General features: G+C 34.6%; 1 protein-coding gene across 1 annotated transcript in view; it reads right to left on the bottom strand.

Annotated features, from left to right (window-relative positions):
* Positions 1-26,960, bottom strand: part of dpy (fibrillin-like protein dumpy) — a 294,688-nt gene that overhangs the window by 178,275 nt on the left and 89,453 nt on the right. Inside the window, 2 exon segments of the mRNA XM_089597931.1 lie at positions 11,426-11,630; positions 13,155-13,210. Coding sequence (XP_089454057.1) covers positions 11,426-11,630; positions 13,155-13,210 — 261 coding nt within the window.

A 26,960-nucleotide genomic window follows, 5' to 3' on the forward strand; every position in this document is an offset into this window, starting at 1 on the left:
AATTAAATTGAAAACTATTGTTTACCCGGTATTGTATTTCTTTATAGAAAACGAGGATGACAAAACCGAAGAAAAAAAGTAATCTCAGAATATCAGAAAAAGATGGTAAAGAAATTATTCGATTTAGAGGAACAATTTCTAAATAATCAACGATTGAAAACTATTTCAAAGGAAAAACATTAAATAAAATCAAGTTAACTAAAAAGAAGGATGAAAATGATGCCAAAGTAGATATTCCAATTACTGGTGAAAGAGCTGTATATCTAAATTATATGGCTCAACATGTGTTTTGTCATCAATGTAAAAATGAATTAGCTCTGAGTAGCATCACTGGAGAAACAATACATGGTTTAGGTTCCATTTTGAAAGTTAAATATTCAAATTATCAGTGTTTAACTAACGTTGATTCTAGTCAAAAGTATCGTTATTCTTCATCCAAAGGAAAATTGTTATAAATAAACACCAAAGTTGCATTTGGTAAGTAACTTTTTTTTATCAGATTTATTCCTAAAGTGATTGTCTCAAATGTTAATATTTTATAGGAGCACTGCATTCAGGGTTTGGATCGATAAAAATAAAAAAATTTTTTAATTTACTTGGCCTTCCTGGTGTAAGTAACAATATATTTAAGGTACATGAACGACTAGTCGGACCAGTAATTGAGCAGGTTGCTAAAGACTCTTGCATTGCAGCAGTAGTTGAAGAAAAGGAGTTAAGAGAAAAAAACATTAATGAGTTAAAACTGTGTCTGTAAGTTTTGTTGTCTTTTGAGTGATGAAGAGTTTTAATATATACAGAATACATCTGTATATGAAAATTTTTCAAACTTTTTTTGCAATTGTACGTACATATTTACTGTAGACCCAATTTTTTTGTGGAATTTTATATATACATGTATTCTTTAACCATACTTCATTTACATTTTACTGCATTTACATGAACTGTTATAAAATGTATAAGTAACAAATAATACTTGATTTTTTTGAGAAGTATTGTGTAGACTAATGTTATTTTACCATCTCTTGTCTTTCATAGCCCATCCAATCTCCAAGATAATTTTTTAATCACGACTATTACAGCTGACAATGAACCTGATAAGAAAATTACTCGACTTTTTGCAAGTTACGATATTGGTTGGAGTCAGAGATCTATAGGTTTTATGTATGATAGCCTGAATGGTTTTTTTAGTCTAATAGGATACAACACTGGTAAAGTATTAGATTTTTGTACCAAGAATACATTGTACCGCATATGTGAGTACAACAAAAAGAAAAAAAATGCAAGTAGAACATGACTGTAGACTTAATCATTTTGGTACAGCAAAGTCGATGGAAGCCGACGGCACAGTGCAACTTGTAGCAAGAAGCCAAATTTTGAAAAAATGCAACGCTCAAATAGGTGTATTTATTGGGGATAACGATAGTTCTTGTATGCATGCTATTGAAGAAGCTACAGACTATTCCATTATAAAATAGTCTGATCTTAATCATTCAAAAAAGGGGGTAGGCAATGCTTTGTATAAATTAAGAGAAAATGAGAGTATTGATGTTGACCAAGAATTGTCTCACGATACAATAGCTTACTTGAAGGATACTTTTGCCGTTATAGTTAAAAAAAAAAAAAAATAATAATAAGCCAACACCTGAGTCTGATTTAAGAAATTTACCTTATCACGTTTTTGATATGCATGATAACTGTGGGAGTTTTTGTTAATGCCATTCAGATAAAGAGAATTACGATAACAGTAGACACATGAAAAATCCCATACTTTTTGAACACGTGAAGAACCTGTTTTCTAATTTAGCTGATAATGCCAACAAATTCGTCCTTGCTGGTTCATCTCAAGCGAACGAAAGTCTTAACAACGTTATGGCTAGTTATTGCCCTAAATCACATTCTTATAGTACGTCTGAGTCGGCTGATTGTAAATATGCATGCGCTGTCGCGCACAAAAATATTGGTAGCGAATTTCCGTTAAGAGTTCTCGAAAAAGTTATGTTTTGTTATGATGAAATCTCGTTTAATTTTATCGTAGCGCTGAGAAAAAATTGATAAAAAGGTTGGCAAGAGAGAGTAATCCCCAAATTAAACTATTAAGACGATACAACAAGATAAAAAAGAACAGGTGAGAAATCAAAGAGAAAAAAATTCTGTAGATAATTATTTATCAAATATGACACTAATGGAAATTTCTTCCAATGAAAATGACATAATAAAAGACATTGAAAATAACTTATCCTATTATTAACAACACTGATAGAGAAGCATATATTTTTTTCGATCTTGAAACCGGAGGCTTTTCTCTTACTAAAGATATGCTTCAAATTGCCATGAAAAGTGAAAAAACTGCACTTTCAGTGTATCTGACCCCATGTAAAAATATTGATAAGATAGTGCGGATAAGCTAGTGCGGTAAATGGTTTAACAAGTACTGGCCGGCAACTTTTTTTACATGGAAAACAAGTTCCAACTTCTCCCAAGGGAATCGCTGTTGCAAAATTGGAGTATTTTAAACGATTTGAAAAAAAAGTTATTTTGCTTGCTCATAATTGTAATTTTGATTCAACCCGGTTTATTACATTTATTGATAGTTTTTCAATGCTCAGTAATTTTGAAAATATTATTTCTGGTTTTGTGAATACTCTTCCCTTATTTAGAGAAAAATTCCCAAAGAGAAAAAGTTACAAATTGGAAAGTCTTGCTCAAGATTTGTTAAATCTTTCAGTTGAAAATGCACATAATTCTATATATTTGATATTGAAACTTTGGAAAAATTAACAACGAAATGCATTTTATGGAACAATATCTCCAATAGACAATTTTCTGTTAGAGAAGTATTTCAAGAAATAAACATGTGTACTAACGAAAAAAAATTATCACCGACTTATGAGCCCATCTCATCTGTCATGTCCAAACAACTCATTAAAACCTTGAGTCGTCAAGGCATTGATTTTAATGATATCATTGACAAGTGTATTCAAGAAAAAGTAAATTTAAAACTATTTTTTATGAGCGGCAAAAATCCTTTTATAACAAAAGATAGTATAGCAGAGAATATTATAGAATTTTTAGACACTTTACTAGATATCGTTCAATACGGTATAGCAATGTAAATATGTTAAAAATATAAATTGTGATATTTCACTTTTATAATTGTTATTAATAATTTTTAACATGTGATATTAATGTTCTTTGCTTATGTGATTTTTAACCGATATATTTATGTTATAAGATTAAAAAATAAAGCTTATTTGATTCTTTTCATTTCATATGTTTTTGAATTTCGCGCCTCCTACAGCGTTGCCGTGCATACAGTTCTGCCCCTTTTTTATTATTTTATTGTAAAAGTAACTTGTGGATCTCTTTGAAAATTTGATATAATGTCAATGTCATAGTAACCTATTATAGTAGGTTTTTAATGATATTATCAAAATATCTAACTTATGTTCGTTGTAGCATAAAAAATATCCACAAAAATTGCAGATCGCTTAACTGTACAGTTTTTTATACGTTTAAATTTAAAAAATCTCAATCGAATATGTACCTTTCTGGAAGAATCACATAAAGTTGCCTTTGTAAGGAAATGATCCGTAGAAATTTTTCAATTTTTTTGCATGATAGATTACCATGAGATAATCTAATTAAATTTTTAAATAGATCCATAAGTTTTTATTTTAATAAAATAAAAAAGAAGGGGTCGAGTGTTCATAAACGCGTATATATAGGTATATCCGTTTGACGAAAGTAATTGCCAGTATTGCTGTATATTAAAGCTCTTCTCACGTCTCTGAACATTCACTCTGATAATTGTAATCAACATCCTAAAGTTAACAAATCACGTTAGTCCTGAATCAAAGACTGTAAAAAATAATGGTAATGGAAATGATATTTTTATTTCTAGGACCCTTTTTGACTTTCGCTATACCAGAGATCTTTTTGTTTTCAACTGTTTGCCCTGACCTTACAGTAAGCAAGTCTTTCGAGTGGGCCGTTAAAAAATTCCCCTCTGACGACTCAGTCATCCATCTCAGTGAGTACTATTTACAGAGCGCAGCGATTGTCTCAAGCACACCCCAGCTATTATCAAATTAAATGGAAGTATCTTTTTTCCAACAAACCATGTAACTTGATGTACCGACCTTTTTATAAGGGACAGTGACTTTACACGATGAGCTGACCATTGATTATACATAATTGAGTTTTTCAACCACTTTGAGTCGAATATAGTGATAACGATAACTATTGTGAATGTAAGCTGCACAGTTTTTTTTTTAAAGAAATTAAAATTTACAGTCCTAAATTTGAGTAAGAATTAATGAAACAAAGCCAGTGAAGACTATATTTACGGTCTCCAACGTCATACTTGCATCACTTTACAGGCCAGCTCAGTTCGCTCTGCTTCGATACTACCGAACAAAGGTTGAGCTCATCATTGGCTCAGTTGGTTACCATGCTAGTCATTGAAACAACATAGCTCGAAGGGTCGTAGGTTTCAGTCCCGATGCAGCACTCAGATTTTTTCTGATGGCCTTTACGGGAATTTCATCCACGACACCGACTTGGGATTAAGGATTAGTTTTAAGTCAAGTTCTCACCCATATTATCTCAACCCAATGTCATTTAAAAATGTAATTCTAATTGTAATATTAATTGAGCTATAAAATCCTTTAAGGACTTCCCAATGCTTCAAAATATGCAAGTAGGTATTTATTGAAAAAAAAACAAAAACAAAGGGTATGTTACCAAATTTGGTGTTGTTTTTACTTCGTTAACATGGATGTTGGTATTATTCTTTGCTTCTGAGTTCTACTCTATATTTTACTAGAACTATTATACTAATTAACATTCTCATAGTTTTTATTTCACTTATTATTATAATTAGTCAGTAATATATGGCTGACAATGCATTAAGCCCCAAATCATGTTGCAAGCCCACGCTATTTTGGTATGTATAGAGAGTATAGGGTACTCGGCTTGTGTGCAGATATCTGGTTCAATTCTCATGGAAAGTGGTTTTTTTTAACACTAAATGATTTCACTCATTCCATCAGCAGTTTAATAAAAAAAGTTTAAGAACTTTATTGAGTCATTTTTCTATTCAATAGTTTATGGGATGGGCTGATAGGGTGGCACAGGGTGGCAAAGGGCAAAGCGAGACGACTATAGTAGGCATGGACCTAAAAACAACTCTACAATGTAGGGAGATATGTATATATATGTTTATAAATAGTGACTTATGCGGACTTCACGTGCTTCTAACATATCTATTAATAACATAATAGAATTATGCTGACATCCATATAATTCCACTTTTGTCCTCATAATAACCATTACATACATGTGATTGTCACCTCTCACATGAGTCACCTCTTGATAAACATATATATACATCTTATATTATATAGTTGTAAGGGCAGAAATAGAGTCCAACCCCCACCCCCTCTCCCCTCTCAAAATTTTCAAATGTTTTTCGAGCCCTCCCCCCCTCAAAATAAGGTGAAAATCCCCATATTTCTCCCTTTTTTCAACCCAATAAAAAATATCCTATTTCTCTTCAGACGCCCTCACCCCCCCCCCTCTGTATGAATATTTTAAGTATATTGGAACATTAGAAACATTATTAAGAAAAGTAAACAGAATAACACTTGATTATTTATCTAACAAGTCCATCATTTTGTAGATATTAAATTTAAATCAAATGTAGTTATTAAATTTTCAAGTTTTAAAAAATTGTATGCAAGGGGAATTTAATAATTACTTTTGAAAATTTAATAACTACTTTTGATTTAAATTTATTAAATACAAAATAATAGAGTTGTTAAATAAATAATCAAGTGTTAGCCAGTTTGTTTATATTAGTAGGGCTTATATATATATTAGTGGGGCTCCCCCCCTACACACTTCGCGTTCCAACCCCCAAGAATATTTAAAACTTGAAAATTTAATAACAATATATGATTTAGATTTAACACCTACAAAATGATGGGCTTGTTAGATCAATAATCAATTATTACTCAGTTTGCTCACTTTTCTTAACGATGTTTCTTATATTCCAGTATACCTAAATTATACATACAACATATGGTTTGGTATCAAAATATTTTATTATATGATAAATACAACTTATATTTGGAGTTAAAGTATTCAAAGATAAAAATTTTATCAGAAACGCTTTTTTGTTAAAGAAAAATTTACATATCTGACCCTTCGTATGAATTGAAATATTTATTTATCAACATTTACTATTATTAAAACATACCAGTGAAATGATATTTGGCACAAAACATAAAAGTATAAAATTTTTATAATTATGAAATTAGTGATTAAAAATATACGACGTTTTTTGTCATTGTTAGAAGTTTGTAATGTGAGCATGTCTATTTTTTTAATGTAAGAATTTAAAAATATAGTACATTAATATATAAGCTTTTTTTTATGCTTTCACTTATTAAAATTTTAATTTCCAAGATGTATTCTATACATTTAAAAAACTCAATTTCTAAGAGAAAAAAAAATTATAAGGAGTAAACTTTGACAAACAAATAATAAAATTGTTAGTGATCAAAAATTTCTTGCCATACAATATTTTCAATGTTTGTTTTGTTCTCTGAATCATTTTGTATAAATGTATTCTCAGAACTTTCACATCTTGATACCAATACGTATAGTTGACCATGAGAAAACAAAGGCCTTTTGTAGTAAAATACTAATTTATCAAAAGTTTTACCTTGTAGTTTATTGATTGTCATGAAAAAAACTAGAACTATTGGAAATTTTTTTCTGTATATAATAGTTTTTTACGAATTACACCAGATTTTTCACCAGTTATTATTTCTGCTTCTAAATTATAGTTAAATAATTTTTTTATACGTTATCTAGTACAATTGCACAATCCATTAAATATACTCGAGTTTTTTATCAACATAACAATAGCATCTACTTTAAAATTTGAAACATGTGGCTGTAATCCTTCATGTATACTATATACAGTTTCTATAGAAAAATGTATGTTTATATTTTAATCAGTGCGATCACTACCTTTATATTTTGCATAACCTGTACTGCAACACGTATGTTCTTTTTCTTTAATGAAACTAAAAATTGTATTACTTGAAATGTACGAAAGTTCGTTATCAACTGTTAGGATTACTTTGTATAAGCAGCTATTTATACCATATCTATAAAGATTTTCAGAAACATCATCAGTTTTCCATCCCTGTGGAATTTCAAAAGACTTGATTGTTCCGTTTGCACTGTCTATTAACAATAATAAAAATTTCAAATCCTTATACCGCATGTTACTTTTTAATTTCATAATTTGACAGTGTTTTCATAGAAATAAATACCTTATAGTTTCACTAATTATAAAACTTTCACACTCATGCTTTATCACCAGAGGTATTTGTCTAAAATTACCTCCTGAGATAAATAATTTTCTACCAAATGAAATATCATTATCACATAAATCAAAGTTTTATCTCCTATTTCAAAAGCTTTTTAGGGCTTATGAAAGCTTCCTCCCAAATAATGACATTTACTTCTCATAATTTTTTCTATCAGCTTTATATTCTAAGAAAGAAGTTTCAATGTTATTGACATCTAATGGTAATCAAAACTTTCTGTGACTTGTCATTCTTTAGGTAATAAAATTAAAGCACTTCCTATCGAAGCCATGGATATAACCTTTTTTTTTTGAACAAAAAAAAAATTAATGTTTTGTATAGAAGTGTTTTATCCAGAACCTCCTGGACTATCAATAAAATGAATATTTGTATCACTGTTAATATTTATATAAAATGTTATTTTTTGATCACTATTTAGGTTAGCAAATAAATCTTTAAAATTTGTTTCTAAATCAATAACAGTTTTATTGTCCTCCATATTTTTAGACTTTACTGTTTCATTTGGTTCTGGTAATCCATAATTTTTACATGAATTTCTTTCGAATTCGAAGATTTCATTTAAATGTAATAAAGCATTATTTTATTTATCGTCTGTTGAATCTTCAATAAAAATTTTTTAGAGTGATTCCCAAATAGACATACCACAAACATCTTTAGATATTAAAAACCATGCGAAAAGTTTTCTCAGTTAATATGGCAGCATAACTTAACAAGCTTCTTTAAATATTTTATATATTTTAGAGTCGTGTTTAACTTAACCTTAAGCAATAGCAGTACATCTAAACGTATTGTAATGTATGCTATCAACTCTTTTCAAACTTTCAAAAGATTTAGCTCCACTCACCCAATTTAAAATTAATTTAAAAAAAAAATGTTCAAAGTCCTTAGGTGACACTATATTTAGTCGCCTTATTGTTAAACTACGTCTAACTCTTTCTTTTCTAACTCAAGTTGTTACTGTAGAATTGAAACAGTAATATTCTGGAATACTCACGTATCTAATTTTTTTGCGAAACCATCTATTTTATTCAATTTAAACCAAGCCATTAATGCCTTTTCAGAGTTTTCTATTGCTTTAAAAATTGTTTTCTTGAAAAATTATTTTTTGTTTATTTTCTATACGTACTGGTAAATTAAGTACAGAACGACTACGTCCAAACAAAGGGAACTCTTGCAATCGCCATGCTGCTTTCATGGGGCTAAAATAGTGGCTATCTACGTACTCTGATATTTCATCAAAAATTTCTACATCGTCTTTTTTATCACTCGTATCTGTTTTCGTTATTTTACGTAATGCCCTATCTACTCCTTCATGAATGTAATCTAAAATATACTTTATACTTTGAATAGATGAACAATACTCAACATTAATGTGGCAATTATATTTCGTTGATAAAAATAGATTGTATGGTAATACCATTGAATTATCAACTAAAAAATTTTCAGTACTATTTTTGATTCTAGACATGTGATTATCACATCTTTTGTCACTGCTTTTGTAATTTAGGTATTCATTTTTTGTAAAAAAAAGTATGATTAGTGAATTTTTTTGGAAACTCTTTTGTATAAATTTTTTGATGACTAGTAAGATATGGACTATCTTTACCATGAGGTCAATAAAGCATATTTTTAATAACTGATTTTTGTATTTGTGAATCAAGTGGAAGTACCGCTAAAATATATTTATCTCTGTCTGTAGTAGTAAATAATTTATTGTTGAGATGCAATGTTACAATAATATAAAAATGAGGTAATTCTCTTTTTTGAAATTCGATGGTAAAAGTAAGTAATGACTTTTCTAAAAATATTGTGTTTAGTTCTATTGTCTACAATTAATTTTAAATTTTTATGAAATAATCTAACAGTTATATTCGGTATATAATTCGGAGTGGTACCTTTGGAAAAGTTTTTTAAAATTTCCTTTATTTATTTTCAGTTAGGGTTAAATGTTACGGTGATAAAAAAATCAGATTGTCCAAACTTTCGCATTATAGCCATTGCATCTTGATAATGTTGCTGCATATACGTAGTACCATCGATGTATGTTGAAGGCAAAATGAGCATATTTCCAACTTTATTATTTTCAAAACTTTTAGAGTTATTTGAGGCACTACGCATTACGTGATCTATTAAACCTTGATAACATTCAATTCTTAGAATTTTTTAGTTATTGTGAAAGAAGTTTATTCTATTGCTTTCTATCATAATATATGCGTGGGAAAAAATTGTTGTATTAATCTTCCCAGCATACCGTATGGAACTAAAAGTTTTACTATTTGGTCGATAAGAAGTTCGGTATAAGTAATATTGAAGCAACGTAAGATTTTCTGCTCTTGTTAAAAGTTTCTGTCATTCGTATGTACTCCATCCTACATTTTCAACTGGAAATAATAAAGGAAATACCATTAGATCGACATGCTGTATTCGGTATATAGCATCGATAATGCAACCTATAAAGGTGTTAATAAATCAGATGATAATATTCATATAAATTTTACTGTAGGAATGTGAAACAATATTCTTGAAGGATTGCCACCTCATGAACTTAAATTTAAAATAGGTACAATAGTAGCATTCATTCGAAATTTTGGTATATCAGACGGCTTATGTAACGGTACACGATTGCGAATTACTAAATTGTTGAAGTATAAGATAGAAGGCAAAATAGTTATAGAAGAAAAATTGGTAATAAAGTTTTTATTCCAAAAATTACATTAAACACAAAAAATACTTTATCATTACCTTTTATTTTATACAGAAAACAATTCCCATTAGTTGTAGCATTTGCTATGACTGTAAAGAAGTCTCAAGGTCAAAGTTTTGATAATGTGTAATTGTTCTTGAAAAAATCTTTATTTTCTCATGGTCAATTGTACGTGGCTTTATTGAGATGCAAGAATAAAAATGAAATTTTGGTTTGAATCGATAGAAAAAACATTTTAGATATTAAAAATATAGTTTAAAAATAAGTTTTTGACTATAAGTTATAACGTATCTAATAATAACAACATCGTTTGAATATTCTTATATATATGGACAAAATTTACTACCTAATAATACATCCCATGAATGTTTATTGTATTCATCTATTGTACAAACTTCAGCATTAATTAAAAACAGAATAGGAATAGACTTAAGTCTTTATTATTTGATAGGGCTATCTAAATAACTATATAATGTAACAGTGAACTTCATAATTTAATATATAATTATAATAACGTTTTGCGTAACGACCCCCTATAAATCAATCATAACTTTACATTTGTTGTTGACGATGAGATAAATCATGTCGATGGGACAGCTTTGTTTTTGAGTAATTTAATAATAAAGCAGTTTAAAAATAATTGATTAATCCATATACGACATATACACGTCTGTATACACATCAAGGACCGAGAAAAACTGTATGATCCCTGTCAGGTTCCCCAAAAGTAGTGTGGGGGGGGGCGGTGGGGGGTTCACGAAAAATGCGTGGAGGTCTGTGGAGGGGCTGTGGAAGATTTTGGAAAAAACTGCGATGTGTTAAAATAAGCGTGAAAATGACGGGTTTTTACCTTATTTTGTGGGGGGGGGGGGAATAGGGGGTTATAACCATATATAGGGGGTTATAACCCATAGGGGGTTATTCCACATATATGTGGAATGCCCCACCGATTGAATTAGTATTCATCGTTGTACTTAGTTTTTCAAAAAAGTTAGTCGAGGCAGCGAGCTGCTATGAAATTCAAAAACAGTTTCAAGACGTTTCACGACTGACTAAGGTAGAAATAATACTTTTCCTACCTCGGGCGTTTTTGAAAGGCTAGTGTGCCTTCAGTAGGGAAAGTAGGATTCGCCACAAAAGTGCCATCGCTCCGTGGTTACATTACGTCGCAAAATAACCCCAGAGACGTTGGCACTCATCAGTCGAAAACTACCATTAAGATAACTGTAAGGTCTTTCACAGTCTTTTAAAAAGTTAAAAAGGTTCTTACTGTTGAAAAATAATACAAATAAAGTAAAAAAACTGCATGTGAACGTACTCGTGCATTTAAGCCTGTCCCGAAGTTCATCACTGCCTTGAAAGCAATCAACATTGTTGTCACAAAGCTTCGAAAGCTGAAGCAGTTGCAGGACATCAGTGGAGGCATTCACCTGACAGCCAAAGTACCCATCTTCTAAATTCAAGAAAAATACTTCCCGCCTCGTTTGCCCGCGGCTGAATCCTAGGTGTTGAGATTCGGTGAGCTGAAATCATCGGGTACGGTTATTTTTTATTGCTGTTTTCAAAAGTACATTTTTTTGTTTCAATACTAATGTATGAGTTGTTATCCATACCAAACTTTTAGTTTAGAGCATAGAGATATTAGAATGGAGTATGCCAGCGGCCAAATCTTGCGATATGCGCTAAGAGAGAGATTGCTGCTAGCAAGATCCCCTGTGTCCTTGTCTAACAAGTGCATACGTAGAAAGATGTCATAACGCATGCGTTAATTGGACTAGGCTACATGGGGACTCATGGACAGCCTTTTCCCTCACTCCGCATATCGTTACCACTTATAGGCTATCATAACCCTGACGTGCTCTATTTTAATACCTCTATGGTTCAGAGCTGAAAAATATTAATGGTACAATAACTGTGAATTTCACCTTTATAAGGTAAGAATTTTTTCCGCTTTCTAACATAAAAATAGCACCTTCACCACTTAGTTCGGAGTTTTCAGGCGGAAAAATAGTGTACTCAATTCGTTCGCAAAAAGGCTTCCTTACGAACCTCATCACGGCCTTCGCGTTCGGCTCGTGCCATAAATCTCTCGGTTCATAAATCGAAGTCTTTACAAACTTGTAGGTAACATACTATTTTCTTAGAATTTTAAAAATTATAACGAAAAATTTCCTCTAAGAATTGTGAATTTATATTTTTTCTAATTGATTAATAAAATAAAATCTCTTTCATGTCACACATACACTAATCGTACAATTATAAACTTATTCTTATTTATTCCAACCATTTATAAAGGCAGTGAAACAACTTTTGCCATTTTGTAAGAAAAATAAAATTTTCAATAAACTTTATTATTTCTATTATTTTCTGGTGTTGATTAAATTTTTTTTAAATAATTTTACTTCAACCAATCTGATATAATTCAAAAATGTGTCTTTTTTATCCAAAGTGAAATGACGATACTCTCTCACACACGCACACACTCATACATACAAACTATTGTTTTCATATAAAAGGTACTAGTTATATAATCATAATCTGACTAGGGCTCCGAAAAAAAAGTAATGACGCCCTGATAGAGGCCCATACCTTTTATAAATTGAGTACTAATAAAATGGAATTTATTTATAAATATGGTTTATTAGAGAGTCAGGAACCATGATTAATTATCTAAACATTTTTTAAATTTTTAAATAATTTTTTGGTAAATACAATAATTAAGTCAGAAATCACTATATAAGCAGATCTTATGGCATGCTATATTTTTGTTTACCTTTTTGAAACAAAAAATAGATAAAATGGAGTGTAAAATTCGTGAAAAACTTTTGCAAGAAGTTTTTACACGTAAATAAAAAATTAAAACATGAATAAAAAATGAACTGTTCTAACGCCTAGCTCCTTAATACAGTGAGTTAGAAAAAACATTGTTTGAAGGCGATATTCTCGAAAATAAGGTCATTAACCATGCTACTTTTTTTGCTGTTAAATCTGGAGTTAAATTACAACATTACTAATTTTCATATCACGTCATAAAGCTTAATACTCACTGGATATAGAAATGACAGTATCCATACCACCACCAGCCAGGGATGTTTCATCTTTGCTGGAAAATAAAAAGAAGAAAAATTGTACATCATCGAAAAATTGTAACAACTATTATATGCATGTGTGACAATTCTTGTGGTTTTTGGTGCGTTTGCGTGTAAGTGTAAGTTTTTATTAAAAGTATCAGTTCATTAATTAAGAAGTAAAGATTTCTATACTAAAAAACCTCTGCTGTCCAAAGAAATCGACACTTCACCATCTTTCTTATAAGTAGACAGGTTGACGGAGAAGTGCGAGATGGTTTCCACTCACTCGACTATCGCTGACGATCATCTATAAAAGTTTGTGGTTGTACATGCAATGGTATCCTGCAACCCCATCGCCTTAATAAAAAAGTAGCGTAGTCACATAGAGTTTGAGTTTTTATTATCATGATTTAAACGAGGAAGAACAAAAACAAGGCATTTAAGATCTTATACATGTGTTCGATGTAACCATGGATATGGTGACTCGTGAAAACGGGAGATATGGAGTTTCTTTCTTTAAAAACATCTCCTTTAAAGGTCAATTATCAGAGAGCTCAATTTTTTGTTGGAAGTTTTGTGTGGCTTCATCACTGGTATAACAAAAGTAAAATTTTTGATACATATGTACCATCAAATTCATTAGACTAAGAGCTGAGGCCTGGGAGGACATTGTTTGGAACCAGATGTGAATCTCACCGATATTGAGAAAACTTATGATTCGTGGACATCTAAAGTATTTTTTCGCAATAGTGTGCGGAAAGTAGGTGTTTTCCGCACTGATTCTTTTTTTTGCGGAAAGTATTTTTCGCACACCTTTTCCGCAAACTACGTGGGAAAATTGATTTTTCACACTAATATCGGTTGTATGTCGGTTCCAATGTAGGTTCATGTACAGATGGAGGTGCTGTTTCAAGTACTCTCAGTCTATCTATGTCCTTTTATGCTGACAAATAATTTTCCAATTGAATTAATGAAAAATTGAAAATTATAAATTTGAAGAAATTTTAAACTATTCTCAAAAGTGAAAAAATCTTTTCCGGATGTGGATCGAACACACAACCTCCTGTTTTCTAGAAAGTTTCTCTACTACTTGAGCTACCAAGGAGTCGTGCACTCAGCTTAGCTCAGATTTTAGTCTAACTGATAGTTTTGTGACGTTCCCTTTTGTATACATATGGTTCTTTACTGGTAAGAGAGACACTATATTGACTAATTATAAGGTCGCGGGATCACGGTGAACTCTTGTACATGTGTATAAAACTCTCTGCTTTGTTTAAAGCATAGTTTTGGACAATAATTTCCCGCCCTTCTAATATCCCGCATAAACGTGACAAGGTAGGAAGTTATGAAAGGATTAGGTGTCTGTCATTACTCAATAATATATGTAAATCAAACGACTTAGGATAAGGTTACGGCACAGTATTTATTTGTTTACTTATTTATTTATTTATAGAATTTACGGGCCTTGAAATCAATTACAATGAATTAACAAAGTGTATTACCGAGCATAGCACATAACAAATTAAATAGTGTAGTAACATAATTATAGAATAAAAATGACTAAATTGAAATAATGAAGGATACTATATAACGAATAAGTTAAATAAATGTACAATGTGTACACATAATTGGTAATTGAAAGTAGTGTATAATATTGAGATCAAGTAAGGTGTTTGTTCACGAGGGAAGGGGTTTTATGCTGCTCCCAATCCAGTTCAGTCGTGTAGAGGTGGAAGTGGTTTACGGCGGAAAATGAATGTAACGCAAATGTGCAATAAAAATTTATACAATATATTTACAGTGCTTAAATTATGAAAATGTGCGCAAGTGAAGGCAAGCGGAGAGAAGCTTTCTCTGCCGCCGCGGCACGCTAACTAACATACTATGCTCGCAGAGCAATATTTATAGAGACAAAAGTTAAAGTAGAAATTCTAGTACATTGATAAATAAAGGTACAAGAGTAAAGGTAAAACGGTCTCTTGGGCATTGCAAATGTACGCGATGATAAAGGCGTATGATCGGAAAATTACTTCAACTTTAATATAAGAATAACGAACGTGACGCAATTTGAATTTAGAAAAGGTTTGTCGGCAAATATTCAGGTACAAAACTGAACAGTGTTAAAATATTAATTATCAAGTATTAAATGTTAAGCATTAAATATTAAATAGTGCAACATTAGTTGAGTGAGCAGGCTGGATATTAGGAATATTAATAGATAAATTAGAGAAAAATGTTATGAAATCAGAGTCAGCGAAAAAAAAAAGAATTGAGAAGGCCGGAAAGTGATGGTGTAGAGAGAAACAAGCTATTGATTAGACAGTAGGATTTGATGGAGATTATTTTTGAAAAAATGTATACTATCAGTTTCAGGCAGATTTTGGATAACGGTATTGAATAAACGTTTGAGGCGAGGTATGAGGGAGTGGAAAAGGAAGTTAGTATTGTGGGTCTGTTCTGTGATATATTGGGAATTTCTGAGATTATGTTGAGTGTATCTGACAGACATTAGTGCAAGCAGGTTAGGGCATTTGATGAGATTATGGGTAAGCCTAAGGATGCACAATGCATCATGTTATTTATGTAAATTTTTACAGATATAAGACGAGTAATTAGATAGATAAGGAGAAAAATGATGATCAGTGTATGCTGTGCGAAAATCTGTTTTATATAGGAGGCAAGTCTAAGAGTACGATGTAATATACTGTTGAGCTAAGAAAAACTTTGGAGAGTGTAAAGGGACCAAACAACCGAGGTATAAGTTATATGTAGAAGTACTGAAGACTTAAATAAGTGTGTAATGGGCTCTGGTAGTGAGAAATCACGTGTAGTTCGTTGTATGTTGCTGACATGGTATTTGAAGGACCAAAAGGAATCAAGAGTAACACTCAGATTAGATAGAGACTCCACTCGTTTCAACTCACTGCTATTAATCGAACAATTGTAAGATTATGTGTTTTGGCTTTTGTTAACCGATAGCATCCTGCACTTATTTTCATGGACCGTGAATCCGCTGTCGGAGCACCACAGGGCCGCATTAAAAAGATCTGACTGTAAAAGTAGAGAATCTGTATATGACGAAATGCGCTTACCGATTTTTATGTCGTTGGTATAGATTAAACAAAGTGATTTAGGGGAGAGTGCAGAGAAAAGGTTGTTCATAACAAGAGTAAATAGTAATGGACCAATGTGCGAACCCTGCGGTACCCCCAGAGGTGTCGACGAATTTATCCGACGAGGCGTCAAGGAGGCCGACTCTAAGTGTTCTGTCCATAAGAGAGGAGGCCAGCCATCTATAAAGTGCTCCACCTATGCCGAAAGAACTAGCCCGAGCAAGTAGTATATTATGAGAAACGCTATCAAAGGCTTTAGCCATATCCAGGAAGATAATGTTTACCTGTGCACCTATTTCAAAAGAAGATGAGACATAGTGGCTTAGTGTCAGGAGGTTTGTAACTGTAGAGTGGCCCCCAGTAAATCCGTGTTGATGTGGTGAGATAGATGAGGAGAGAGATGCTGAAAGTCTTATGTTTATGAGTATTTATGAAATAAATAAATAAATTAAATACATAAATGATATACGTGGAAGATAATCATATATTCTGTTTTTCAATGTACAAAAGAGCGCATGGGCTTGGAATCATAAAAACATCAACATCATAAAATGCTTATTCGCATATAGATTTATAATAGAATACTTTAATAATCGTCGTGTTACGTGGTACGATTTTTAAAGTAACGGCTGAAAATTATAATTGTTAGTTATTAATTATAAATAAATTATTTGAATTTTCAATAGTAGTTTAACGAACAATATATAAGTACTAGCGTAATGCTCACACGAAAGGTTTGGACACAATGCCTTACCAAGCACATTGCTATAGTAGTAAAAGTATGAGATCAATCTAGAGGTCCGAGAAGCAAGGTACCTTTGACCTGCTAGGCAGACAATCTCGAGCTAGAATCTAACGTTACTGCTTCTTGCTTGTATAGCAGACCTTGATTTTTCGGCGGCTCTATAATTGCTTCATGCGGAGGAGATTCGCAGACTTTCTTCATTGGTTGAATTTCGGTGGTATAATGTTGTCTACTATACTTTTGGCCTTTTGGATGCGCTTTATCGTTATCCCACCTACTATCTTACGTCTCCCAAAAACGACCAGTAAAACTTTATAAAATTTTAATTTGGTCAACTTGATGATCTTAACAAGTCGTTAACTGAATTTTATTCTCACAAACTCGACACATTTTTAGCGAGGCATTCATCTTGATCATAGTATTTTTACAAACTGAAAAAAAAAATTGTATACGCATACTTCTAAAAATAAAAATGGTAAAGCATAAATAACTTGGACACGCTGATGACACAGTTGAAGATAATCAGACAGCAAAACCAGGAATCGATAGAGGACGACGGCGGAAGAGTACAAGAACTGTATGACATGGTTGACGATGCTACATGATTCGAATCCAAACCTACTATTCAGAAGTACTCCCTATTCAGAAGCAGGTTCTGAAAGAAAGTACAGAGGCAGAGGCGGTTAAGCAATTAACATATGGCTTGCACCCAACATACAGATGTAAAATTACATGTTTGAATCCAAGGACCCTCTGCGACGCAATTATAGAAGCGCTGAAAATAGAGAGTGACCTTAGTTGACGGCATGCAATACTAGTAAGTGCACTACCCGTACACAATAAAGCAACAACCGAGTGGGGGCAACTAGTAAACTTGGCAAATATGGGAGAAAGAACAACAAAAATCACCAATGGGGCACAAGGAGCAGCAGCAAACGTAAAACGCTGTGTATACTGCGACGGCCAAACCGGTGATTCAGTCGAGGAATGCCAAAAACTGCTAGTGGTGATAAACAACAGAAAAATGCCAAGAGATAACATGAGGGTACCAAGGAAAAACTGCAATTATTGTCAGAGACCGGAACACTATGCAAAAGACTGTCGCTCACGTAAGCAAGACAGGAAGGAAGAGAAGATACAGTGAAACAAGGGGCATAACCAACCCGTAGATAACACCAATACCAACAGAAACGCCTATAATTACAATACAGAAATAACAATTATAATGAAAGGAATTATCACGATAACAGGTACAATAACTACAACCCCACAGGCAGTAATTATTACACCAACCGCCGATACGGTGACCCGTATAATAACAATAACGAGGAAATATTCGACCGCTATGGAAACAACTATAGAAATCAAGACAGCAGAGACAGCTATAATAGGGATCCAGTTAGAAACGGGCCACCACAGGACAGGGGCCCACAGCAGCGAAAAAATGGCACATGCAGCCCTGACAACAGGAGAGACGCATCCACAGCTGTAAACTCGCAAGATGTTTGGCGTGATCTCCAAACGTTGAACATGAACTAGAGAAAGAGACGGAGAATAGCGTATCCGGCGAAGGAGAATGTGCGAGGGAGAGAGAGAGGCCGTAGAAGGCGGAGCTAGAAATAGTGGGGATGGAAACACACTACAAAAGCCCGAGTACTGACTTAGAGCAGGGAAGAGTAGAACATAATAAAGTAGAAAACGAAGGTACTTCTACTCAACAAGGGGGGGGGCAGACGCACAAGGAAAGGCAGGAGGGCCCGCAAAAAGAATAATCGAACAAAGGCACCAGACACACATACAGAGAATAATAAACCCAATATTTCAGAGTGTGACAAAGAAATAAGACAGCTTCCCTAAATAACTATCATACTTACAAGAACATGGCATAGGCCTCCATCGGTCCAGTTACGGGGATCACAGTTAAAGAATGGGAAAGCGGCGTGACCCCCGAAGCACGAAAAACATTGGGCACAGTACAGGCTCAGTTGCATGGATTGTAGTGTACATTACATGTCGTCCCCCATGACTTCTCAATTGACGTGGAAGAAATAATTGGGTGGGATACTTTTAAGCGACACCGGGGCCAGATAAGTGCCGCCGAGAATATGAATAAACTAAATGACGTAGAGATAACACTGTTGAAGCCGGAGTGTTTTAGAATACCTGCAAGATCGAAACAAATTATTTATGCGCGAGTAAAAAAGAGTGGACATAATGCAGAAAATGGCTGGATACCCCTCCAAGAGATGGAGGAAGGAATATTATTTAGAACCTTTATAGTCAGAAATATTAAAGGGAAATTAGTCACAGAATGCATTAATATGAGTGAAAAGATAAAATACGTGCCTGTTCTGAAAGTAGAGCTGCTAGTTTACGAAGAAATTTACCGGGAGCACTCAGAAAACGTTGAAAGGGGCAATGGCGAAAGCTTGGGGGAAGCGGTAATAAGGTTATTCAATAAAGAAATAGGTGATGATGAAGAAAAAACAGAAAATTTTACAGAAGATAAAGAAGAGTTAGAGAAACAAAAACGGGTAGATAAGATAATGCAACTCATAGACACAGCTGGTTGCAACCGTGAAAAAAAAATATGTGAGAAATCTAATCGAGTCTGTGACCGACTAGTCTATCTCGTTAATTTATAATAATGGGTGTAGCGATGTGTAATTGGTGGTCTTTATTTATATCTTTTTTATATAGGTAGGAATATTTTTGTTGTCATTTTATGTTATGAGCTAACGCCGTGCTTGCTACTAATTCTGTTACAAATAGGGTGACGCAGGGTGAAGAGAGGGTAGATCGCCGCGCGCAGCCAGTGCTTGCGGGGCTTCAATGGATGGCCCATCACTGCAAGCTACCAATCAGCTTATAGGAAATGGGTTTCGGCAGCACCTACCGCAAGCGGTCCGACAGCACCACCCGAGCATGGCGAGAGCACGACGAGGGGCCTTCTTCCTCTGGTACTGGCTTGTTCGAGACACTTGATCTTTCTGGTGCCAACGGGGAATCCGCCATACATCCGTGTCGCGCTTCAATGCACCAAGGCACTTAGCTTCAATACTTGACTTAGAATAGCTTAAATGTGCCACGATTATTTGCTTCAATGCATCACATTAATTATTATTTCAAATACATTACCATTTTGGCTTAGGTACATATTTGTTATCGCTTAAGCGCTAACAAATTTTCTTTCTTTGCTATTCGCTTACTTCGTAAGCCTTTATTCAAATATCATATTTTGGTTGATGTAATGATTTGTGTGCATTATTCAAAAATATGTATTGTTAAGTTCGCAACATTAACGCCTTGGTACTTAAATGAAATCCTGTCGCACTCGTTTCTTTGAATTTTTGCATCTCTGCGTGCAATTATCATTTCATTTTCAGCTTTCAGCGAACTTCTAAGGAAGCATCGGATGGCGGTGGAGCTCTCTCTCGCTTATTCCGATTCTGCAATAACGCCAAGGTCGTAAGTACAAGGACGGGAATATCGCATTATTCCGGGCCTCCTCAATCTATGACTTAGCCACAGTGACGAATGCCCGTTCCTCATCCTTTATCCTCCCTAATCACTCAATGTTTCATTTGGCTGAGGAGAGGGACATACGCACAGTGCGTGCTAGTATTTTTAAATACGTGGATAATTCGTAATATATGTAATCACGACACCCATCGCTTCATCGCACACACGCAGAGAAATTTTTCTCCCTCTTCATCTTGACTCTCCCTTTCAGGCAAAGTCCCGCATTATTTATTTCAGTCGTTCTCAAAGAACATTGTGATGCAAAAAGGAACGTCACAAGTCAAACCCTTACGTATTTAGCCTCAACGGTGAGCCTCTTAAGGCAACACACCTGATAAAGCCCTGAATTATAACGACGTTGGATAAACCCATCGTGGCAAAAAGATTCAGGTATCCTACAGCAATAAGAGATCAAACGAAAATCGAAAAAAAGAAAATTCGCGAACAAGGGATAATTGAACCCTCCACCTCCCCATATAGCTCAAATACTTGGATAGTGGTAAAACAAGCGGAGGCAAACAATGAAAAAAGGGTGAGAGTAGTCACAGATTTTTGACTACTAAACGAAGTTACAGTGGGTTCATGTTACCTGCTATCGTTTCAGAGCAACATCTTAGAAAATCTAGTGTGAGCACGGTACATCACATTAGTGGACTTCAAATCAGAATTTTTTCAGGTAGAAATATACGAAGATGATGCACATAAAACGGCATTTTCGGGCCCAGATGGGCACTACCAATATAAAAGGATGCCAATGAGATGCAAAGACTCGCCCAACACATTTCTAAGAGCTATCGCACTAGCACTCGTGGGATTACAAGGCCATGAAATAGAAGTGTATCTGGACGATATAAGGATCTTTGCCCCTGATCTTGAGGAACATGGGAGACGATTTACCAAACTGTTAAAACGACTGGCAACGGAAAATCTTACGACTGAACCTAAGAAATACCAATTCTTGAAAACAGAAGCAAAAGTGCTAGGTCACATTATAGGCAACAGACAGATAATGACTGAGCCAAAGAAACTCGAAGTGGCTAGAAATTACTCTCGATCACCAAACGCAAAAAAAGTAAAACAGTTTTTAGGATTCGTTGGCTTCCATAGGCGATTCATCAAAAATCATGCACGAGTTTCCCAGCCTATATCAAGTCTCCTAAAAGCGAACACTGCATTTGAATGGGACGACCAAGAGGAGCAGGCATTTAAAACTCTCGTGGATACACTGTGCAGTGGGCCTGTACTCATCGCCCCAGACTTAAAAAAACCTTTTATTGTCACGACAGATGCATCAGACTACGCGATTGGAGCGATTCTTAGTCCAGGAGACATCGGAAAAGATGGACCGTGTGAGTACGCGTCTCGCTGTCTTAACGGAAGCGAGTTCCGCTACCCGAACTACGACAAGGAACTATTGGCTATTATATTTACAAAAGAGATTTAGACCATATTCATACAGATGCAAGTTTACGGTGGTTACAGACCACGAGCCACTCAATCACTTTCATTCATCTAAAAAACGAGACATTCGTTTTAACATACTTGTGCAACATCAGTAAAATTATACTGATGTAAATAGAAGATTTAGTTTATGAGATTTGAAATCTCGCGCTTTAGGATATTCTCTTACCTATAAGGGCCAATCATAAGCGTGCGCGCGTCTATTAATACACCAATAGACTCTGTTTATACTTACCTTTGTCCAGCAGCTTGCTGCTGCTGCGGTTATTTCGGTAAGTCGCTTTGCGCTCGTGTTTATAATTTTCACGTATATCGTTTTATGTAAGATTATTGTAACGAAAACGATTCACAATTTCGATTGACACGTAATTTCTCCGTCTGGCTCAAAAATTAGTTCTGCCTTTTTTTATCTTGCATGTAAGCAAGTATTATGACTTGTTAAAGTAGAATTAAATAGAGAGATTGTTTTTTATAATAAACGGCTAAAGTGTTTAAAAGTGTGTTGTGCATTTATTATTGTGTCCTTTTATTACATCCTTTTTTCACGCTTCCCCAAATCCGGCGTGCGATACAAAAAATATACAGTCCACTATCTTACTGAGTTCGATTTCGAACAATACTCAAAGTGGAACTGAGAGGGTATGAGTTCAAAGTTATTTACCGCCCGGGCGTAAACAACAGACCACCCAACGTAATATCACGAAACCCAGTACTACAAGAGGGGGAAGTGAGTCCCGAACGGCCACGCCAAGAGCCATATCAGCTTACGCATGAACAAGAGACTGAAGAACCGCCCAATAGCGACAGACTACTGGCGGGCATAGTTAAAGTACGGGCAACTCGTAAGAAGAGAATTTAAGGTAATCTGAAAGAAATAAAAATCCATGGCACCGACTCCGAAAACTCGAACGGTAAAATACGAAGAAAAAAAACACAATATCGTGGTGAGAATAGTGGAAAAGGTTCAGATATCAATACAGAAGGTCAACAAAACGGTGATGTGGACTCTGAATCAGAGGAGCCTAACGAAAATTATTTGCCACTGCAGCAAGCACTAAGGAATCAAAACGAGTGGAAAGTACGAGATGTTACAGACAAAGGAGAATTAATTTCACAAAGGACAGCAGAAGGAAAATTAGGCTACATAAAGAAAGAGCCAGGCGTTTTTCAGATACGCAACTGACGCCAAATTCGTCAAAGGAAATAATAATAGCTAATTGTGAAACACCATTACATAATACTACTAGTAAAAATCAAGAATTAATTACAGAAGAAGAGGGAACTGATACAGTAGGAGAAAATGGAAGCATAAAACAAGCAAAGGAATTTTCAACAAATAAACAAGAAGAGCCGAACATACATGATTTATTAGATGAAAGGTCCGACGAATTACGGGCTCTAGTAATGATTGACATCAAATAGCGAGATGTAGAAGGCAGACCAGAAATGAGGATAAATATGTGGGAACCTATCTAGATAAAAACGACAGGCGAAACAGCATTACAGACGTCAACAGACGTAAACAAAAACTCCCATGACTGGGGGAATATGGTCCAGTCAGAAGAAAATGAGAACGCGGCACGAAACAAACGTAATGAGCACTAAGAAGTTGCACCCCCAGATAAATGGCTAGATTATTTAAAGGACAAAATGCCAAGGAAAACTTGTGAATGCGCACAACCTGGTAGCATCCTGACAAAAAATTGGAAATATCATCCAACCCATCCAGAAACTGTTTGTTTCACAGCCTTATATGGTTGCACGGAATCAATATCTCAACTGCTGAGTTACGAACAATTTTGCGTAACTTTCATGTGTTACAAAAATGCATTTGTGTGCATTTCGTATTAATCAATAGAAGTTATATTTACACTCATTGTATTGCTAAGACAGAGGTGAATTTGGTCATTTATATATAGAAGGTGTGGGTGAAAATGCACATTATACGCCTCTCATACAGGCCTCTAGCGCAATAAACACGGAACATAAGTCAGGGACAGAGCCACTGAAAGACCATAGCAGTAGTGAGAGGAGTGAGGAGAGTAAGCATGGGTCCGGACTAGAAGAAAGAGTAAACAGAGGCAAGCGGGGGACGGAGAACGAAAGTCATTTAGAAAAGGAGCGAAGCACTCCCGAAAGAGCAGCAGATACAAGTAAGCATATGGAAAAACGGGGAGAGAATCAATAGCAAACGAGCAGCAACAACAAAAGCAACAAAAGTACAGTAGAGGAAGAAAGAGAGCAAGCCAACGAGTTGGATAACGTGCTATGCGAGACAGAGAGAAGCCAACACGATCATACACTCACTATCAACGGAAAAATATAGTGTCCAGAACACGCCTACCAACGGAAATATCACCATGGGCACCAAAAGAGGAAGAAGACCTACCCCTACTACAAAAACTGAACAGGATCGAGGGCCACCCATTCAAGTACTTAGACAATCTAGCGTTTATGACAATAACAGAGGCAGTACCTAACACAGAAGTCATAGATGCGCTGCATGAGAGAGGATACATTAATCCGACACGCAGAAACAACGAAGAGAGAAGCGTAGGAGATACTAAAATGATAAACGCAAGAAGAATAAAAATTATGCACGCGTATGCAAAAGAGCATTTTGAAGAAACGGCGCTTAAATCTAACATTAAAAAGTGTATTAAGGCCCTTCAAGATGTAATAGTAGCACATAAAATAAAAACGATTGGGATCATGAGGGACCTAGCGATCCTTAATCTAACCCAGTGAGGATACTTTGTTGATACCTTTCAGGAAATATCTAAAGATATTAGACTAGCAGCGATGCTCTACACGAATACCCTAGTAATCTCACTAACAGACCAAAGGTTTAAAATTATTAGAGAATACCACGAGGCAGCAATAGGCGGACATAGGGGAATGAATAAGACATATAAGACATATAACAGGATCGCCAAAGACTTCTACTAGAGGAACATGCATCCAGGTGTTAGACAAGTCGTTCTGGGATGCGCATCATGCAAAGCAACAAAACTTGTCCAAATTAAAATGAAACAAGCCATGCTCATCACCGATACACCGAGTAGACCGTTCGAAAAAATTTTATAGACTTCTAAGGGCCTATCAGTAAACCTTCAGCAAATTAGTACCCACACATACTATTCATGCAAGACTGGCTGACAAAATGTATTGTCCTCGCACCCGTGAAAAGAGCGACAGCCGAAGAAACGGTAAAAGTGATAACAGATGAGTTTATAGCGTATTTTGGGCCGCCAGAACATTTGTTATCTGACCAAGGCACTCATTTTATGAACAAAAGCATGGAAGAACTTGCAAAATTATTTAAAATAGACAAAATAGGCAGTACAGCTTGCACCCACAAACAAACGGCATCATCGTACGTATGCATCATTCTCTCACGGAGTATATCAAGGCCTACGTAGAGCAAAATGATCACTAAGACGAACATTTACCGATGTGTATGCACTCATACAACACAACGGACCATTAGAGCACGGGATACCCACCGAACGAACTCGTTTTTGGGTAAAGAGCAAAAACACCATCCAGTATCAAACTGCCACCTAAGGGCCAAACTTCAAATGAATATCTCAAGGAGCTAGCTCAGACTCTGACGGGAATGAGAGCAATGAACCAAGTTCAGGCGAAGTATCGATCAACGTATTACTTTAACCGCAAACTGAATACAAGATGTTTCTTGGAGGGAGAAATGGTTTATGTAATTATATGATCCACATTACGAGGGCTCGTATGGAATAACAGATATAGACTATATCAACAAAAACGTCAAATTACAAAGAGGCGACGAAATAAGAGTGTCACACGTAGATAAGATCAAAAAAACGTGTATGGTGAAGGCACCACCAGAGAATGCAAACAGGATGAGGCACGCGAAGGAACTTCCTTAAACATTTAACTGCACTTAAAATTTTCGCAGCCCTCGGACGAAGCGTGAAAATATGACAGAAGAGAGGGACTTAGAGCATATACATATGGGGGAAGCACGTAATGAGATAATGTGTAGGCAACTGAAGAGAGAGAAAGCAGTAGGTTTGGGGTACCCCACTTTTTAACCCTTTTCTCCTTGTTCATTCGCGATTGGCTATCCGTTGACTTTATACATAGGTTTAGTAGTATTTTACTTTGAGTAAGTGCCATTTGCTCATAATATTTACATCAGTCGAGTCAAAAGTTTAATTATTGTAAGTATCACAGTGGATAGCTAATATAAGCGTGAGTTTGCAAAAGTTTTGGTTAAAAAAAAATAATATGAAAACGTGTTGCGTGCCAACGTGTAAACTCAAAAGTTACGATTTAGCAGCTAAAAATATAATCTTTCACAGGTAAATACTTATGTATACTTTCTTCAGAAGTTTTAGTATTATACTTTATAGAAAAATAGAGTTGCAAATGAAGTATATGTTATTATATGTATAATATTTTAGTGCTGGCAAAGATAAAAAGAGAAGAGAACAGTGGGCAAATAGTCTAGCTATTCGTTGGCAAATAAAAATGACGAACAACTCTTTTATTTGCAGTCATCATTTTGAACCAATATACTTTTATACTTGTAGGCTTCGCAAAAATTTTAGACTAGTATCATTAAAAATCACGCTTATACTAGCTGTTTACTGTGATACTTACAATAATTAAACTTTTGACTCAACTGATGTTAATATTATGAGCAGACGCCACTTACTCAGAGTGAAATACTACTATAACTATACATAGAGTCAACAGATAGCCAATCGCGAGCGAACAAGGAGAAAAGGGTTAAAAAGTGTGGTACCCCAAACCAATTGCTTTCTCTCTCTTCAGTTGCCTACACGTTATCCCATTACGTGCTTCCTCCATATGTATATGCTCTAAGGAGAGGGATTAATTAGGTTAACGGATTTTTCGCGGCCCCCAGACGCACCACGAATTAAATATTTATGGGGA

Source organism: Copidosoma floridanum, unplaced genomic scaffold (genome assembly GCF_036245765.1).
Source record: "Copidosoma floridanum isolate Cflo_tuat_1 unplaced genomic scaffold, Cflo_Japanese_pri ptg000040l, whole genome shotgun sequence".
NCBI classification, from domain to species: Eukaryota; Metazoa; Arthropoda; class Insecta; order Hymenoptera; family Encyrtidae; genus Copidosoma; species Copidosoma floridanum.